Genomic DNA, 20,794 nt, shown 5'->3' with positions numbered 1-20,794 from the left:
CCTCCCTCTCTGTCTTCTTTTCTCCCTTTCCCTTCCTCTCCCTCTCTCCCCCTCTCCCTTTCTCCCACTCCCCCCCTTCCTTTCCCTACCTCTCCCTCCCTGTCTCCCTCTCTCTGTGTGCCTCTCAGGCGTTCAGATGATCTTTCACACCTTCCACCTTGAGAGCTCCCATGACTATTTACTGATCACAGAGGATGGGAGTTTCACGGAGCCCGTGGCCAGACTCACAGGGTCCGTCCTGCCTCACACTATAAAGGCAGGTTTGTTTGGAAACTTCACTGCCCAGCTTCGGTTCATATCAGACTTTTCCATTTCCTACGAGGGCTTCAATATCACGTTTTCTGGTACGTTGTTCTCTTCTGAGGTTTCTCTTCTCAGGTAATAATAGTACCTTTTGTGTGAGCGTATGCGTGTGTGTACCTGCATGTGCCTGATTACAGGTAAGTGTCCGAGCACTGATAAGCATTAGCTGGTGGGCAGAGGAGGCTGAACCTTCCGGGAGAAATACGGGAGGACATCTACCCTGCCTCATGAAATGACTCTGAAAATTCTCATCCCTGAAAGATTGTTCGTATCACTAAGTTCTCTTGAAAAGCCCTTCTCACTCACTTCTCCTCATCAATTCTATCAAAATCTCTGAGCAAACTGTCCTTATTGGGGAGTCTCAGGGGAAGCTGTTATCTGATTATTTCGGTTCCTGCCCTCTAGCAGATGCCAATACTTGTCTTGAGAGCCACCTCTAGGGTGAAAAAAGCAAAAGAAGGGTGAACACACACAGCTGAGAATGAGCTTTTCATTTACTTTAATGCAATCCTGCACCAAGACAAAGCCATGCTCCAGAATTATGCAACATTTTAAATTATGCTGCATACATAATATTTGTTCAGGGTTTCTGTTGTTTCAAACATTATCCGTCCAGGTTAGATTGCTTAGTATGAATGGTGCCCTGAATGGTATCAGTGTGTTTTTATAGACAAGGAGAAATTGCACATACGTAAAAACTGGTCAGCTGTGCATGAGGTAAATTTAATCACAAAAACCGTGTTCAGTGACCAGATGATGGTCAGGCCCCTGCAGGGACACACATACAGTCCGACCATCAGAAAGGGGGCTCCTGCTCTATGATTCTGATGGGTGTCAATAGTTAACGTTAATTTGCATTTCTGTGTACCATGCTTTGAAAAGAAGAGTGTTTTCCTGCTTCTCTCCTTATAGCCCAGAGCTAATGCTGTTTTTGTAAGGTTGTTCACGAGTTCCATAATCACCAGTGATTTTTTCTACGTTGAAACTACATCAATTCCTTAATAACCTCCGATGCCACTTACGAGATTCTTCGTCACAATACAGGAGAATTAATCTTATCTCCTGTTGTAACGCTGAGATGCTTAGGCAAAGAGTTTCTGTGCCTTCCACTCTTCCGTCAGCGGCAGGTGCATTCCTGTGACTTACACTTCCTAGGAAGTTAATCATCACTTACTCAATATCGCATGATCATTAGCACATAGGCATTGGAATGCTGTCTTAAAGAAAAGGACTTCTTAGGGATTTTGAGATGCTCCGAACCATTTTAGACTCCCTATAATTATGACCAATTGCCATTTATCTTTATCTGACTTTGTTGATTTTTCCTGGCATTTTGCTGCATTGGTGGTACTCTTGGGATGAGCTCAGACGACTTGATTTCTTGGAAATTTGCCGTAATCAGGGGTAATCATGAAATTGCCTGCTCTATGTAACAAAGACTTAAATCTTCCTAACACTAATGCCTTATTCTTTTACATATTCTTTCCCGGTGAGTCTCAATTAGGGCCACCGTTAGAATGCCGCTCCCCCTGTTCTCACTTTCATCAAGACCCAAACTGAAGTTAAACAGAACACTTAAAAGTTAAAAAGAAAGGAAGGGGTCGTGGTGCAAGTCTGTGAGTCTCTTCCCTAGACATTTCTCAGGAGTCTGTGCTGTTCCCAACATCTGTTTAATTCTATCGCTCTCAGCACAGAGCTGACAATAAGACTTTGGATTACCGAAGGTCAGACTGGAACTCTAGAGCTGACTTCTTCCACAAACGCCCTACACAAACAAGCAAGCAGACAACAACGGGCAAGACAAAACACACTTCTCTGGGTCTCTGCAGCTGGGTTAAGCATCCGACTCTTGATTTCAGCTCAGGTTTTGATCTCAGGGTCCTGAGTTTAAGGCCTTTGCTGGGCTCCACGCCCAGCGTGAAGTCTACTTAAAAATAAATAAATAAATATTGTTAAAAAAAGTAATGTGGTGACAGTGTTTGAGCGTGTGGAACAATTCATGTGCACACACCCAGTGGAAAATGATTTGTAAAGCTTGCCGAAGAATCACCTATCTAGTGTCACAGGCAAGCTCAGTCTTTAAAAGGAAAAGACACACCTGGGATTGCAAAGCCAGTGCCAATGTAAACTTGTTCTTTAGAGGTGCTAAAGGATAATTTCATTTGCAAGGATTTTGCCTTGAAACTTGGCTGCCAACAATTGCCAGTGGCGTGAATACAATGAAGTTTATTTTTTAAGTGTCCAAATAAGTAGCAACTTTATTATGCAAATGAAACATTTTCCCTTCTGGGGATGTTTCAGATGTTTGCATTAATTCAGTATGCTTTTATATCTGTTTTTTCTCCTGGTGGTCTGGTTTACTTCTGTCTTTTTTGGAAGGTTTTATCAGAATGTCATTTCCCTCCAGATGTATGTCACAGATGCTAATGGGACAGTGTGGGAAGGAGCTCCAGAGTCCCAGCTGGCTGTACACAGCTGCTCAGTGTCCTGCTTTATCCCGAGGATCAGTTACTGATGCCTAATTGTGTACACTTGATTCTCCAAGTGCTCTTTACCTTTACCTTTAGCAGTGAAATAATTCCATACTGTTAAAGTCACAGTTATGAAATGGGTCATCTTATTTTAATGTTACACCTCGATTTAAAAATATATATATAATGCATTCATCATGAGACAGCTTATAGTACAAAGAAAATCAGTCTGCATAACAGTTATGGAGGAGTTTGAAAAAAAATATAACAGCCATTTTTTATTCTTGCTAAATATTTTTTGAGTATTTACCCGGTTTCCCACAAATGTACTCTGTCTCTTTATGTCTCAGAATATGACTTGGAGCCTTGTGATGATCCCGGCGTCCCTGCCTTCAGCCGAAGAATTGGTTTTCACTTCGGAGTTGGGGACTCTCTGACGTTTTCCTGCTTCCCAGGGTACCGCTTAGAAGGTGCAAGCCAGCTTACGTGCCTGGGTGGGGGCCGTCGTGTGTGGAGTGCACGTCTGCCAAGGTGTGTGGGTAGGTGGTCACACGCTTTCATTTCATTCATCCAGTGGGAATATGGCTTGGTGCAGTCAGGATGCAGGGCCGAGTTTGGCAAGGAAGGAGGGCGGGGGGGTCCGGGTGCTGGACAGCGGCGGGCACACTGCTACCCTGAGGACATGAGCCCGCTGGGCTGTACCTACCTTCTGTATGAAGTCCATCCCTTCCAGCGCTCCGATCTCACACCTGAAGAACGGCAATTCTATAGAACACGTGCCCAGCATATTTATGAAGGAAAATATATACATATAACCAAAAATAATCTGGAACCAAAGGAAAGATAAAAGCTGGAATCTAGGCTATATTAACACAACTGTTGACAATTCTATTGCTTAAAAGCAGTGAGTATCTCCTGGTATGATAATGGTGACAATTTAAAATACTAGTTTTGTGGTTACTTTTCCATTCAGCTCTCTGATTGGATGATTGTGGCATACTCCTGCAAAGTGGGCATTGTAGAGATTTCAAGGCTGAGTTAGCTCTTTCCATGTGTTCTTGAAGAATTCAAGAGGTCGTTCCAGAAATAGGAATCGTTAGTAGGTACTTTGAAACAAGGTGCTGTGCTACCACAGTGGGTTTAGGATGCCAGCTCAGTTTCATTTGCTGCTAATCTGGGAATGAGCTACCATAAGGTAAGGAGCCGAGCAGAGTTGTGTGGGCAGGCAGGCAGAGCTAAATATGATATTCCACTTGCACGTGTGGGGTCTGGTTATCACCCCAGAGATCATGTCTAGCACCTGCCACTTGGCCATGTTGCTGCATGGGAAGGGTTGACAGTTCTTTCAAGTTACAGAAAACTGCCTAATGTCATCCGGAGATTAATCGCAGCCCACTTTGGCTGTAAGCCTTCTCAGTCACGGGGAGTCCGTGATGCCTCCCACCCTAGTCCTACCTGCTGATACAATAGAGGCAGGTGGCAACGTTGTGCAAACAAGGTATCATAACCCATACAATTACTGAATTAACTTAGTGAAACCCATTTTTCCCCCCATGGAAAAGAATCTCTTCAATGATCAGCATGGTTTAGGGATATTATTGATTCAACTAGTAATACCATCTTTTTGTGTTTTAATGATAATCCCACAGTCAGGACTTCCTTTAAAAAAATTACACAAGTAAACATGAATCAAATCATCTTTCTCTCTCACCAGGGCACATGTCTGCCCGTGTCTATCATCTTGCTTTCTCCTAAAATAGTGCTTCTCACTTTTTTTGGGTTATGATTTTTATTTGAGATCCGGATGTCATTTTTATACACTGTCTCAAGAAAAAGAGATATACTATTTTGTACCTGATCCTAGGAATTCCTAGAGTTGCCTAGAGTCCACATTCCCCAAAATGACAATTACCGAACAGGGCAGTTTAAGATTTGGAAGAAACTCCTGATCCAGTGAAATCAAAGCTTTGTTCTACACACGTAACATTAAGTAGTCTCTTGATTATTATATTCCATTCCCTGTTAGTCTGTTTTATATAGATTCATTATCTTTATACTGTTAACTCTTGTTACTGGAGTTTTTACATTATTGCCCAAAATATAAAATAAGAATAAGCAGTTAATATCCATTGAGCCCTAATTCTGGACTCCACACTGCTCTGAGCTCTTTACACATATTGACTCATTTAATTCCCAGGAATTAATGAGGTAAGCACTGTTGCTGCCACTTCCATTGTACAGATGAGGACACTAAGAGGCAAAGGGTCCAGGACCTTTGCCTGCTTCAGGCTGTTCCAGATCTGAGCACAGGGTACCTGAAAGCAAGCTTCTCCCCGCTGCCCTGCACTGGGACCACACATGGGGGCCTGGCTGTGTCCTTCCCATATTTAGCTTCTTATATTTTTCCTGGCTTTCCTGAATTTCCTTCCAGCCCATCTGGCTCCAACATCCCTTGAAATAAGCATGTTACTCATGGCAGCGATCCCCTAGCTGACCCACAGGGCATCTGGGACTGGTTCATATTTCTTCTTTCCTCTCAGCCTCCATGTCTGATTAGTTGCTGGTTTTGAAGAGTCTGTGTCCCACCTGGCTCTTGAATAAGGCTCCCCTGCCCACTCCATCTGCCCCAGCCCTGGGAACCTTCTCCCAGGCTCTAGGACGGAGCTCCCAAGAGAGCCATTCAAATCCAAGCCCCCTCCACGTTCCCCCTTAGGAGAACCTACCAATTAGCCCCCCATAATATTCAGAACAGGCAGCACTGAGACTCTGCTGGCTACACAAGGCTCATTACTCATCAGGCAGACCCCCAGATCCCTGCAGGACACACTGGGCCTGAAGCGTGAGCTCGGGGAGCGCGTGCAGGTTCATGGTCACCGTGGTTCTCTTTCCCTCCGTGTCTCTGTCTGTGCTGCCCCCTCACCCTCCAATGCACATCCTGCGGTCCCGTCAGGCTGACTCTTTCTCATTTTCTGAACTTATGTCACTCGTGAGCTAGGGTTTCTACCTTGTCACCTACTGGCAAAAGGGACAGCCTCCCTACTATCCGCTCGACTCCATTAAAGTTCCCCCATGTTGCTGTCTCCTGTTAGGATGACCTTTCTTTACAGCGGGGACTACTTGATCCCCAATATCCTGTTCCGTGCCTTATTCCATAGATGTTTGTCAAACAAATACAGATCAATTCCCTCCGAAGCTTCTCTCTTGATCTCAACAATTTGATTCTATGCCTGTGTTTCTTCTTTTAAAATCACAGAAATAAGAGTGATCAATCCATAGCCAAAAGTTGGAAATCCATTCCAGAGATCACAAGTGACGTTGGAAGAATGTCAACTGAATTATAAGCATGTGATTTTGTTTTTTTCCCTAATAAGCATCTCATCTGAAATAGAATTTCTAGTGAACACCTAAATTAAGAACTATTTTTCTCTTTATCAGTTCACTCAAAAATTAAAAAGAAATGATCTTTTTGTTTGCATTTATTCATTTTAGGGCTATTTCCACCTAATTATTTATTTAGGATACTGGGAATAACATCACTATGCCCTCCATGATGCATAACGAAATTTTCAAGCCCTTTCCTGTGCTGCCTTTTGCATTACATTATATGCATATCATTCAATATATGTCTATTTTTACAAGTTAAAGAAAAAGGTGCCCAGCTGGTTTAAGTAAAAATTAAGGTTTATTGGCCATATGGCTAAATATTCGTAAATTGGGACATCTTCAGGTGAGGTTTGATCATGGACTTGAATTTGCAACCAAGGACCTGATGCTTTATCCTTTCTTTTATCTCTCCTGTTATCTCTCTACCTGGGTGCTGACTTTATCCTCAGGCTCCACATGCCCCTGGGGGAGCATTGGGCAGCTTCCGGCTCCCCCCAGGGGTCTTCATCAGACCAGGCTCTGTATCAGCATATAGTGCTGCAATGCCAACATCATGCGGTCCAGTGAAACAGCTATCCCAGGATGGCTTCGTTGTAATCCCTGGATTACCTCTGATTGGCCCAAATAGAGTCACATGCCTGTTCCTGACCAATCATTAACCAGAACAATTCCGGTTGTCTTAGGATACTAAGGGGTAGATCTGTATAGGTGTTGAATACCAAGGATGAGCACATATTTTATGATATTTGTGATATTTTGTGACATATTTTTGGAAAAAAACAGGCAGAGGAGAGCAGGCATGACTCAAATCAGTATCCACTAGAATTCCCTAATCTAATATTGCTTCTATGAACACACAGTTTTGAACAAAAAGTATTCTCAGGTGGAGTATTGATAAGCTTCTATTTCTACATCAGATCAATTACCAAATAATATCTGCTGAGAGAATTAAAAAAAATCAACGAAAGCAAGAATTATCCTGTTGTTGAATATCTGCATTAATTCTATTTGTTGGACAAAGTACAGTGTCCTTGGATGGAATAAAATGGGGGAAAAATCAACAATATTAGCCTCAGTTGTATGATGGATTATAAATATTTCAAAGCGGCATAGTAGAACAAAATAACTTGCCTGTATTTTCATAAACTAAATTTAATTTTAAGTCTTTTAACCAATTCTATCTAAACATTATTTTCTATGCCAACCGGTCTATTGTTTCCATTTATTTCTTTAATTCTTAGTTTAAAACTCTGAAACAAAATTAAAAACTGAAGCTAATCTCTGTTGAATCTTAAAAGTTAACTCAATAATAGCATTAAATTAAGGAAATAAAGGTTCATAGGATAATAAATAGATTAAAAATAGGATCAGCATTTTATGCAATTTTATATATTCTTTGTAACAATAAGATCGCACATATTAAATAATATAGACTATATAAATATATACATATAAAATAGAGTTCATATGTTTACAGACTCTATAAACAATAACACTTCATATATATATATATATATACACACACACACACACATATATATATACTGATACCATTTACTGATTTGTTTTTATTTTAGGAACCAAAAATTCTTGGTTCAAAGTAGAAAGGAAGTAGGTTTTCTGTCTCCCTTTCATAGTCAAGCTACTTTCAAGGTCTGTGCTCTTCAAATAATGCTCTCAAAGCATATGTATGTATGTTAATTAATGTAAAATATTCAATTTACAATTTCAAAATGTTCTCAAAGAATCCACTGCAATTTCCACAAAACTTGAATAACCACCACCAAACACCTTCACATCCAGCCACTTTGCTAAGAAAGTTCCCCCTGTCCTGAGAGACACTGTGCATCCTCACTATTACTTAGGGGGTCAAGCTCTTGGGCAAGGGAACTTGAATCCAGCTTATTATGTGCATACAGAGCCCACAGTCAGTGCTATGGGCACTGGCCATCCAGCCCCCAGAACTGTGGGGAGTCCATGTGTGTTGTTCAAGCCCCTGGTTTGGGGTGTTTGGTTATGGTAGCCTGAGCTGAATAAGGTTGGCCTCACAGGTAGATACTTCTCACAGAAGAATTTATGGAAAATCAATTCACTCCTTTCTATTATGTTAATTTAATTTTAATTAGTTCATTTCCATTACAAAATTCTAAATGACAATCCGATTTTAATTACATTTTCAGTAGATTCTTTATAAAAAGGACAAATGATTCATCTTAAGGAAAATTATATCCATTCATCTTAAAGTAATTTTAAAGGGATTATTGAAAGAACTTAAAATTGATACATTTAATTGCTCCAGTAATGGAGATTAACAATAGATATTTTCAATCAAGTTCAAAGAATTTTTAAATTCTGATGACTTAAGTTTTGTAATTTTCTGAGCACTGGCTTTTTACTATTAGTGTCTTATTTTCTTTAATTATTTCCTATGAGATAACGTCTCAGGGTTTAGTGGGCACAGAGCCAACACATTTTATTTGCTCTGCCACTACTTTGATTTTCCAGGGTGTTGGTCTGGACTAGGGATTCTAGAATTTTCTGTTTTCTTTTAGAGTCTTTAAGATTCATTGCTTTCCTTTATGCTTTTTCCTCTTCTCCAAGCACCCTTTGTCAGGACACAGGCATGCTCAACTTTTAGGGACCTCACACCATGGTTCAGTGAAGCCCACGCATTCCCTGGATCTGACCAAGTCTGTTTGCAGCCAGATTTCCCATAGTTCCCTCAGATGACCCCCTACCTCAGTCAGGGCTATGAGCTCCATAAACAGCCTGTCTCACACCCAGACTGTTCACGTGTCCCAGCGCTGGGTCCCTACCCACGTCTCTCACCGGACCTTGGGTGTTGCCAGCCCTGCTACAGCACCAAGTTGAGTATGAACCAAGGCTCTCAAGGTAAAATGGCAACTCATGTTCCACCTTTAAGATGTCATATTTTCTTATTGGTCTTGACATAAAATCAGAAAACAAGAGCAACAACCACACATGTTCACTGCAATAGTGTCAACCCAAACACTCATAACTGTTTAAACTTAAGGAAAGATGTAAAAGTCATGATTTGAAGAGGGAAAAAATGTAATTACATGATAATCTGCTTCAAAGTCTTTGAAGAATATAAAGACATACAAATATATATAAAATAGTAATAAAGCGTAATATGTAAATATGTAAAACAAAACACTATCCTGAAATAGATTTAAAAAAAATTAAGATACCAAGTTTGTATATTTTACTAGCAATTTCATACCCTCAGAGAAAAATTCACACAAAAGACCATCTTTAGCGGTTATACCAAACTACTCTAGAAAAATGAGAGTCTGTCCCTGCACATGTAAATATATTGGCATATAGATTTAGATTCAGTTACAGATGTAGATACAATAAATGAATTATTGTTGAATGTTTACTTAGAAATTTTATTTGTGTCTCAGGATGAGAAACAGTTGCTCTGATACTAGGGAGGTTTTATTTTTCATGGGGAAGGATGAAGTAAAATGCAGGACTGAGGTGGTCAGTTGCTTCTGTGCCGTCTTTCAACAAACTCGCTTGTCTACAGAGGGTTACCAGTTACAACTGGGCAAGTAATTCCTCACATCTCTTATTCCTACAGAGTGCACTTAATTAGCACCACTTACAATATCTGCCTTAAAGCAAAATCCCAGCATCCAAATCCTAATGAAAGGATATGTAAGAGGAGGGGTGCCTGGGTGGCACAGCGGTTAAGCTTCTGCCTTCGGCTCAGGGCATGATCCCGGCGTTATGGGATCGAGCCCCACATCAGGCTCCTCTGCTATGAGGCTGCTTCTTCCTCTCCCACTCCCCCTGCTTGTGTTCCCTCTCTCGCTGTCTGTCTCTATCTCTGTCAAATAAATAAATAAATTTTTTTTTTTTAAAAAAGGATATGTAAGAGGAGCCTCTTGGTGGCTTAGTGGGTTGATCGTCCAACTCTTCATTTTGGCTCAGGTCTTGATCTCAGGGTCCTGAGTACAAGCCTTGCACTGGGCTCTGCACTGGGCATGAAGCCTACTTAAAAAAAAAAAAAAGATACAGATGTAAAATTACATCTTTAGTTTTAATTTTTTTTTTTCTTCTCATGTATCCAAATGCCAAAATCTTCTTTCTAAGCCTCCCTTTTTGTTGTATTATGTGAAATAAGTTTACGGTGAATGTCTTAAATGCTAATGTGAAAACAAATATCATCTCCAATTAATTGATGACCTGTTCCAAATTTATGAATTATTAACCATGAAGTGTTTTTATCATTAGTGAGGATAAGAAAAGGACATGATTCCATTCCTAAGTACGGAGAGTTTATATCAAATTGATAATTGATCTGTACTAGTTGTGTGATCTTCGGGGAAGCCCTTGGTTTTCAAACTATTCTGTTTCAGTTTTGTCACCTGTAAAATGTGATTTATGAACCTGTTCAACAAGGTTACCATGAGGATTGCATGAGTCCCTGTATGCGAAGAACTTTAAAAAGTGTGTGACACACACTACAATGATTAGAATTCACACATCAGTCTTGTCTTGATAGATTGTCACCTTTGAAAAATGATACCTCTCATCCAGTCTGGATGATTCTCTGTGTGGCAAATCTGTGGAGGGGAAGAGAAGAGTAGAAACATAGTGATGTGAAGACCAAAGAAAGGAATCCCAACCACAGTGAGAATAAGAGAACAAACCCCACTCTCCACAAATGCAGAGCCCCAGATACAGCCGGTAGACAGAGATGGCAGGGCAGTCCTGCCTTTGGAAAGGAGAAGCACTTCCTTCAGGGGCGGGTGAAACCCAGCCAAGTCGATTCTCCTTGGCTTCGCTTTCCTCATGGAATCCCCCCTGAAGACAAGCTACGACTTCCCTTAGGTATTTCCATAGTTACTGACAGTGGCTGAGCTCTCATTCCACACTTTGTGTTCAAGACTTACCACTGTGTTCAATTAATCACCCCTTCTGCGTTCCAACCCTCCCTCCATCTCCTGACCTCATTCAGTCAGGAAGGAAGACCACAGCCCCTCCTGATGACCAGATGGTGACCAGAGGGGGCCAGGACCCTCATTATCCCTTTCACCTCCAGCTCCCTCCAGGAAGTTTGACTTAGGACTGCCTGTATTTAGAGAACGTGCGATGCCCACAGTCAGCTAATGGGCTTGATAGATTGAAATGCACGCTAAATCCGAATACACAAACCGGTTATTACAGCCATAAAGAATATTTCTTCAAATGTTTTCCTCGGACTAAAAATATTCTATTTGCCACTATATCAGTATTTTTCCATCCTCCACTGCAAGACATTTTTTTCCCCAAACTTATAAAGTAATGGATAAAAGGACTTAAACTGGTTTTTGAATGGTTCATTTTATTGATCACTGTCCAATTCAATTTTAAATAAAAATTCCTGGTATGTGTGACTAGGCTTTATATTCCAGTTATCAGAATTCAATTGAGTTTCTTTTTTTTAAATTCCTTTTGAGTCTGATATCTTTAACAAATTTGAACTCCCCTCTCCGCCCCCACTATTCCATCCACAGAGTAACCGAAAGAGGATACTCTACTTTGCTGTTTTGATGTTCTATTTATTTTGGCTTTTATGTCACAAAAAATCTTATTCCTTTAAGAAAGAAAAAAAAAGACAAAAATATGCAACAAGGCCCAAGTATTATTACTATTTCCCAAGGGGAATACTTTACTTAAAGCGCTTGTTGAATTTAATGTAGAAAGCCACAGGTCTTCGGCTCAGTCATTTAAGCATCTGACTCTTGATCTGGGCTCAGGTTTGATCTCAGGGTCCTGAGTTCAAACCCTGTGTTGGGCTCTGCCCTGCACATGGAGCCTACTTAAAAACAAAACAAAACAAAACAAAACAAAACAAAACCAAAAACAAAAAGCAGGACTGCCCACCATTCAAAGACCACCAAGGCACAGTCCTGAGATTAAACACCCACCCACACATCCAGTGTGAACGATACACCATGTGCCTTTCTCCCCATATTTTTATCTTTTCTTAAAAATATTTTAAAAAGATTATTATAATTAAAATATATATAATTACATATAAATACAGTATTATAAATATGTCTATAGTTTAAAAAATATTATGAAACCCCATTTCCATTTTGTTGGGTCACCGTTCTCCCCCACTGCCCAAAAAAGCCTGCCTTTAAGTCTTCAGTGAAGGAGAGATAAGGGATAGGTAAGCCCGAGTTCTTATGTGTTTTTCTCCCTGATTTTCTCCCTACCCTTCTACGTGGGGACTTTATGAGATCCAAGTGCACAAATCCGTAGGACCTGATCTTAAATCCCTAGCAATTTCCTTCTGGCAAGCAGGCTAGGGAATCGTGGCTAGAGGTGTAGCTGATGGTACTAATTGCTAGAGGAGGGTGGAGATATCAGAGAAAGTCACAATTATGAAAATGGGCACCCACACGATATCTGCCAAAGTTGCAGAACACCACATAAAGTAAACACTGTGAGCCCTCTCACTCTCCTCACCCCCACTACATACGTACTTTTCACTGAATTTCACTTTCCAACTTGACCATTATTTTGTTGAATTTTTAAAAATCACTGCATTTGGCACACAGTGTGGCCAATAAATTATTTGGTGCCGAATCCCATGGAGCTCTCTTGTCTCTCTTTCTCTCTCTCTCTCTCTCTCTCTCTCTCTCTCTCTCTCTCACACACACACACACACACACACACACAGAGCATCTCTATTATTTTATGATCATTTTGTACTGAGATTTTAAAGCTTGAGTCTTTCAGCTAAACCGTTCACTTTCAAGGTAAGCTGGGAGGTTAAGTGACTTTCTCTGAGTTGACAGAAATTAGAGAGTTATATTTATTTTTATTTATTTATTTTTTACCTTGATTAAGATTGCTTTTATGCAAATTTGGATCTAGAAGTGAATGACCCTCTGCTTCCCTCTGGAGAAGGGGAGAGGAAGCTAACATGTACCTCCCGGAACTCTCTTTTGTCGTGAGACGTAATGCAGACCAGCTCAGTGCTGTGACATGGGAGTGGGCTGAGGAGTGGTTTTCTCTATCACTAGGTCCCCTTTCCTTGTGTTCAGGCTGATACCACAAAAATTCGAACGTAAGGAATTACTTCTGTACAACAGAGCCACCACAGGGGAATTGGTGGGAATGTTTCACGAGGTAGAAATGAGTAGTGGGGAGGGAGGGGATGACTGCCCTGTGACACAGCCAGTGAGCCTGGGTGGAGAGATTTTATTCTAGATCCCTCTGTGGGATAGCAGGCTGCTTCCATGGAGTAGGAGGTATTCTATGAAAAGAAACAAGAAATCTTGAAAATGGACGAGTGGAGGATATTTCCTGTTCAGTTGGTAAACAGTAAAAAAAAAAAAGTCATGAATCTATAAAAACAATATATGAATGACAGACATACATTGAGAGAGGAGAGGGCTGTCATGATTGTAGAGCTGTTATGTATTAAAATCAGTAATTCCACTTTTGAATTCTTTCTTTTTTAATGTCCTATTTATTTTAGCTGAATGTGGAGCAAGTGTCAAAGGAAATGAAGGAACGTTGTTGTCTCCAAACTTCCCATCAAATTATGATAATAACCACGAGTGTATCTATAAAATAGAAACGGAAGCCGGCAAGGGGATTCATCTGAGGGCACGAAGCTTCCAGCTGTTTGAAGGAGACATTCTAAAGGTAAGAAGAATCTTCTCGAACGTGAGTCCCTCTCTTCTTCTCAAGGAACAAATTTAATAACCATCTATCTGTACACATAGAGATGTATACCTATATTAATGTAGCTTTAGACATACACGACTTTTCCAGTTTATTTACCCAGTTGGTTTGTGAAGGTCTCCTGAGTGTCATTAGTGGAGGCCTTGGTTTATCTTATGTGTAAAACATATGACGATACCTATCTTTGGAGGATGTTTTGAGGTTTAAATAGTACACTGTTGGTGATTGTTTCTGGGGTTGTGCCTAGGACACAGTTGTAATTATTAAAACTGGTGGGGCCCCCGAAGCAACACTTTCTAGAGTCATTCTCAATTTTCAAATGTGGTCATAACATCCCAGGCTAGATGGATTCTGATATGGTGGTAGAACCAAGCTGAGCCACTATCCCTAGACCACAAAGCAGGGCTTAGGGGGAGAAGCCACGCCAGGACGAGAAAGAATCTAAGTGGAAGAGTCTAAGCTGTGTTCACAGGACTCAGGGTGTGCTTGGAATGGGACCAGAAGCAAGAGTTCTGGGCATTCTATGGTACAAAGTACCAGAGCCTCAGGAAACTACTCTGGGGTGCAGGACCCAGCACACCGCCCACATTGTAGATGGAGGCCGGGAAAAAAGGGAAGAAAAACAGATTCTGGGTTCATTCAGGTTTTGACTTGATATATGAAATCCCAGCTCTAACTGGAAATGCCCCCTAGTTCCTAAAGCTTCTAGTACAGTTCCCACCTCTCCTATCACTTCAAGAAAAGTAGATCCTTCCAGGGTCTGGGGCCAGGGAGGGGGCATTTGTAGACCAAGTGCAGGCAAAGAGGGCCATCAGACTAATGCCAGACACTACCCAATCTATGTCCTTGCTCGGTCCAGGGAGGAGCACGCGACTGGTCCAGGTCACACTGCTGATGTGTGGCAGGAGAGAGACACAGCTCCTTTCTCATCCCTTTGTGAAGTTCTTAGGTTTTCCACTCATATTTACCTCTACATGGACTCACATGCGGACATCTCTCAGAGTCGGGGACGTCCACACACTTTAAGCACTGAGCATTAGGAAAAGATGCAAAGAGCCAGCCAAAAGGGAAACGTTAATAACCCCCTGTTTGTCATCCATTTGCACCATGGTTAAAGAGGGGTCCCTCCAGGACCCGACCTGACCTCTATGGCTGTTAAGCACACTCAAGAGGAGCTTAAATCCTAGAGTGCCCTACTCCCTCCTAAGCCCGGCTCGACCTTTTCAATGTCCTTGTTGAGAAGAGTAGCTTTATTCTAGTTGTTCTTTAATTGTAATCGTCTTTCAAAAGTTCATGCTGACATCACGAAGCTCTGTAATTAAGAAGTGATTTTCAGGCAGGAAAGTAGTACATTCTCACCGATCTAGAAAAAATTAAAACTTACGTTCTAAGTAACCATTTTCTGCGTTCTTTGATAACCTCAAATTTAGAAGTCAGTAAGCCTTCAGAGAAAACTTTTAGGTGACAATTAACTATCCTTGGTGCAGATGAGTGACTTAAAGACACTGCATAAAATGTACACTGATAAATATTATTGCCATGGAAGGAAGTGAATAATGTTCGTTTGTGATTACTGCAGTTTAAAGTTGTTGATTATAACAAAAAGCAAAAACAAAAACCTGGCTTACCCCATTTAATTGCAGGGAAACTGCCAATCACTTGAAATGCCTAAATGTTTTGCAAGCATATATTTTATTGAATAAGCTAATAAATGTCTCAGTGTTAAAAACGTTTCAAGTGGGATTATCTTATTTTTTAGCTTTAAATGGTATTCACATTGTTCCTTCATACATAGTATGATCCAATAAGAAAGAGCAAAATTTTATAGATATATTTCCATGCACAAAAATGTGAATTTTTTTGCTTCATATGTAAAAAAAAATCACATGAGAGAAATATAGCTTGAATGAAAATGTCATGAAAGGAATATATAATGGAAAGGGAAGTCAGTTTGGGATATTCTGGGTATAGCTCCTGTCAAACTGGGAAAGACTCCCCAAGTACATCCCACCATGCGGCTCCAGCACTTGGCGTGATGTCTCTTCATCTGTGATCTTCGGCTAACTGGGCTATTCCACCTGGAGCGTATGGCATTGATTAAATGCCAAACCCCAAGAAGTGTTCATGATGTAAATAGTTACAGCCTTGTATTAACATAAGACTCAAGGAGCATTTTTCTAATACCTAAAAGGAACACTTTGATTCGAGGAGCATATGGACCAGGGTATGTACGTGACAGGCAGTAGGCTGACCTCAAATGGCTTGTTCCTAAATTAATTGGAATTAAAAATCAAGTCTTCTGACTTCCAGTACTATCTGGGTTGACATGTGTGATCCATGCACAATTTGAATCCAGATTTTCAACCTGAGGCAGCTGAGAAGATGGTGGTCCATGTGATGGGTGCCTTCGTCACCCTGACATTCCCACGGCCAAGCGCAGTGCTCATTGCCGGTGATGTTGACAAGCACGACAGAATTTTTTAGTGGTCATAGTTTGGAAGATACTGGGAGCTGGCTGCTGTCCAGACAATCTTTTTAATCTGTGGGAAGCTCCCAGTCAAGGTCAGTGCAGGTGACTCTGGACAAGGCTTCAGAAGTCTAAGGATTGAGCTTTCATGAGTATTTATTTGTTCGAACGCTCCTCATCTCCGTGGGTTTCTGTGGCTTACAGAGAATGGTGTGGTATGTGGAGTGACACGAGACCTTTCTGGGAAGGTCTGGACATTCTCTTTTTGAGCCAGATTCCTCTGGGTTTAACACTCATTAAAGTCGGGGTGTCAAAGACCTCACCCTGTCTGACGAATCCATATATTAAGCCAAGTGATGATTTTTCCAATGGTTGCCTGTTGCTGGAGGAATTGTAGGGCATTTAACTCCATTATTCTTGCACCTGCTTGTTTAATTGGAAATAAATAATGATTTATAAAATTGATTTTTCTAAATGTGTTTTCTTCTTTTAGGATTCCGTGTATATGTGTAAGTCTGTGGAGCAAGGAATATGGTTTATAAGTGTCTTAGAAGGGAATTAGGAGAAGAAAAGTAAGAATTAATCCATGTGAGAAGGAAAGTAGTGGGGAAATAAACAGACATTGGAGGAGTATACTGAGGAGTTTCATGCCCTTTATTAAAACTTTTTTTAATTAAGAAAAACTGGATGTATTCCAATATAATACAGATTGATTCTGTCTTCCAAGAATCCCTTATCGGTAACAATGTGGTTCCTTGCTATGAACTATTACAGTAGTTCGATAAAGCAAATGCATTAACCATTCCCACTATGTGTTCTATACTTGATAGTTTCCTAGGGGTGTCAGGGAACCTCAGCACTGAATCCTTCCTGAATACAAACACAGTCTATTCTGGCCATAGCAGAAAAGCACACACCCTCATGCCCTAAACTGTTGATACAGTCCCCACCGAGGAAATGTGAATGGCAGTCACCCCACACCTGGTGTGGCCTACCTCAGTGAAATTCTGGGACACAGCTCTGAATGTCCCCTCTCCCTTACCCCTAACATCCCCACAAAAGCAAACCTGTCTACCTGCCTTCCAAATATTTGTTATAAGCGTTCGTGCTTTACAATCACCTACAAAGTCACCTAAAGTCAAGTATAAAGTGTTTAGAGCAGGCAACACGTCTCTGTCGTCTGATATTCTTACACGACGGGATTCTTTTATTACAACTACTTCAAGACTCAAGTCACCTCAGGCTCAAAGGCTGCAAAATGCGACAAGATTCCCACATCCTGTCTTGACTTGTAATACATTCAGATAGGAGAGAGCAGGGAGGGATGGGATGTCTGATTGCTTGCATGATAGTTCAGAGACGACGTCATGCCTAAGATAGTACAGGTCCCTTCAGCCTTGGGAGGTGGATTCTGAGGGAAGGGGACAAAGGTAAATAATGGACCACGGAAATGCAAATAAATATTTATTTAATTTTAAGTAAACACGGGAAGAATGCCCAAAGTGATGAGGGTAGAATGCACTGAGGACAAATGAACTCTTTTGTCTTTAATGAGGACGGTTAAGATAAAACTTAAAAACAACAACAACAAAAACTACTGTTTCGCAATGGCATGCATTCAGCTCTCCCTTAACTGTCTCCCTTTTCCAAGTGCCGCATAAAATCACATCTATGAAGATTTGAACTTCTTGTTAGAATTGCTAACATACAAACAGAATTAAGTAATACAGGGACTCACACAGTGGCTTCTCCTTAGGTGTATGATGGAAGAGACAGTTCATCGCGTCCACTGGGGGCCTTCACCAGGAATGAGCTCATGGGGCTGGTCCTGAACAGCACTTCCAATCACCTGTGGCTTGAGTTCAACACCAACGGGTCTGACACGGACCAGGGCTTCCAGCTCACCTACACCAGTAAGTAGCACACAAGGTAGCATTGCGTTTTGTTTTCTTTTCTCAGGATACAACTATTATTTCTCTGACTCCCCCCCATCCTGGTCTCTCTGGTCTCTCTGGTCTCTTTACTGTGTTTTGGATTGCTGTTTAATTCTTAATTTAGGCATGTTGCCAGAAGTGATAGTTTGAAATTTATTGTCTTAGAAGTATTAATATTTTCATAAGATAATGGCTGTGCCTGGAAAGAAAATACCATGACATTTAAGAGTTTTCAGGCTTAAAAAATGCTGATTATGATACAGTGCACGTGGACAGAGACTCATCTATGTATATATGCAAGATTTTGAATGAATGTTTGCTGTAACTGATAGGATTAGTCCTTGAATGCCTAACCTATGTCAATACTTACAACTATATCTATATATCTCTCTCTCTATTAGGATCTATATATTATAGAATATAAATTGCATGTGTGTAATATATGTAGTCACAGATACATATAAATACACATATATTATGTCATAACATAAATAACTCGTATACTAAGCTCTCTCTCAGCACCACTAATGCCCTAAACACAAATAATTCCAGTATTTGCAAAAGACAGCAGGTATATGAGCTGCTAGAGCCAGGCTTTGATCACAGACCCACAGTTTTAAGCAGTGCCCCGTCGTGCTCCCCTCATTAACATACATCAGTGTAGGAAAAATATGCTTAGAGATAATGTGAAGAAGACAAAGAAAGGTATAAAATAAAAGAGGGAAAGAGACTGTGCTTTCACGAAGAGAACTGTGCAATATGATCTCTGTTAATTCCAACATTTTTAGTTCCAAACAAGTAAAGTTAAACATGCAGCTATGTGGTGTGGGTAACTGATTAAAATGAAGAAATCGATGAACTAAAATGCTTGAAAATGTATAAGACAGTCCAGACCTGCACTAATCTGATGATTAAAAATATTTGTAATAGCAAATACCATGACAAAAAACATAAACTTCGTTTTTTGTTTTTTGGGTTTTTTTTTTTTTTAGCATGAAAGCATATTCGTGATCATTGAGATTGATTTCTTTATTTGATCGATAAGCAAATAAAAGCCTGGAAATGATAATAATTATCCCAGACACAGAGCTAATCCAGGTGCCTCAAAGGAAGATTAATTGCCTCAAATCCCCCTTGGTGGGCAAAATGACAGGTGAGGGGCTGGGCAAAAACAGAGGTAGAGCAGCTGACATCAGGAGAAAACCTGTTTTTCATGTTCACGGAAATAACCATTTATGAGATTCAGTACACAGCAAGTATATCCATTTTATTGTATGCTAAATAAATTAGTAGCAACTGGCCTTCTAACATCTATTCGTAATTAGAATTTTTCATTACTAGAATACCACTTTTCAGAATTTCACTCTGAAACACGTTTCAAAGACGTAAAACCTCTGTGCTCTGCTTTCAGACAGGATGTACGCTGTTGTGACCTCTTTATCGCTTCTACTTTGGGTTCTCCATCAGTACGATCATAGTTTCTGGTCTGCTACTTGGATGCACTCATCCCTACTGCCTAGCTATTATACTCGTCTTAGAGTCTTAGAGGAACGTGAATACTTGAGAAGGAAACCAGTTTGAAAGCTCTTTGGGCAACTTCCTGGGTTTATTATAATCCAGGAGAAGTTCCAGGCACACCTGGTTTGTTCCTGCGCTTCCGTTGTTGCATTAGCTTACCTGCTTATGAGACTGACGTGCTACCCACTGTGCTAAGAAGGTGATTGCGTTAGCTTACCCGAAAAACCGTGCCTTCTATTACGGTTTGTCCCCAAAGAGATGAATGCATTGGCCTTTGTGTTTCCCTGTCTCTGGGCACGTCCACGTCCTCATCCTCAATACCACCCAAAGTCTGGAGGTAACTAAGCCCAATGTGACTCTTCCTCGGCTGCTTCATAGAAAACCTACCTGGTAAGCTTCTGTTTTGCATCTCATCTCAATCCTAGTTTCTGCTTCCTGTTTCGAACTATTTCCAACTGGAGTAATTCTTGATTTATGAACACTTTGTTCCTATGTTCTCTTGGTTGTGCAGAAGATATCCAGAAGCAAGTGCATGCCTTCTGGAATTTCAAGTAACCAGATTTATCATCAAGGAGGGAGTTCCTTTACTGTTTCCAGAATTCTGACTTCCCCTTTACTTTCCCAAATCGCAGTTAAGAAGGTGCATAGGTCCTACAAACACGTGGCTGGTTTGAAATGAGAAGTTGCGGGCTTCGTCTGTGTATGATGTCCACCTTCCCTCATCAAGAAAGGTTACTTCAATGTGCTATTCTCAGCTCCCATTCAATGTCACATGGCTGTTGTAACCCCATGTTTCTCCATAGTATCTGGCACAGCTCCAGGACCTTTTGCTGCCCCCCCTTTTCTCTGGGTAACTTTGAGAAAGCTGGAATCTCTGGTCTGTGGATCTACTTATGGACACTTTCTAATTATATGGACGATTCTTCTTCTCCTTCTTCTTCTTCTTCCTCCTCCTCCCTCCTCCTCCTCCTCCCTTCCTCCTCCTCCCTCCTCCTCCTCCT

At 40.8% G+C, this 20,794-nt stretch overlaps 1 protein-coding gene across 1 annotated transcript in view; it reads left to right on the top strand.

The window, feature by feature from the left end:
* Positions 1–20,794, top strand: part of CSMD1 (CUB and Sushi multiple domains 1) — a 1,986,149-nt gene that overhangs the window by 1,603,116 nt on the left and 362,239 nt on the right. Inside the window, exons 21-24 of the mRNA XM_034647758.1 lie at positions 129–344; positions 3,125–3,313; positions 13,666–13,835; positions 18,098–18,254. Of these exons, the coding sequence (XP_034503649.1) occupies positions 129–344; positions 3,125–3,313; positions 13,666–13,835; positions 18,098–18,254 (732 nt within the window). The remainder of the gene's footprint in view (positions 1–128; positions 345–3,124; positions 3,314–13,665; positions 13,836–18,097; positions 18,255–20,794) is intronic.

This window comes from Ailuropoda melanoleuca, chromosome 18 (genome assembly GCF_002007445.2).
Source record: "Ailuropoda melanoleuca isolate Jingjing chromosome 18, ASM200744v2, whole genome shotgun sequence".
Taxonomy (NCBI): Eukaryota; Metazoa; Chordata; class Mammalia; order Carnivora; family Ursidae; genus Ailuropoda; species Ailuropoda melanoleuca.
This window is presented reverse-complemented; position numbering and strand designations above follow the sequence as displayed.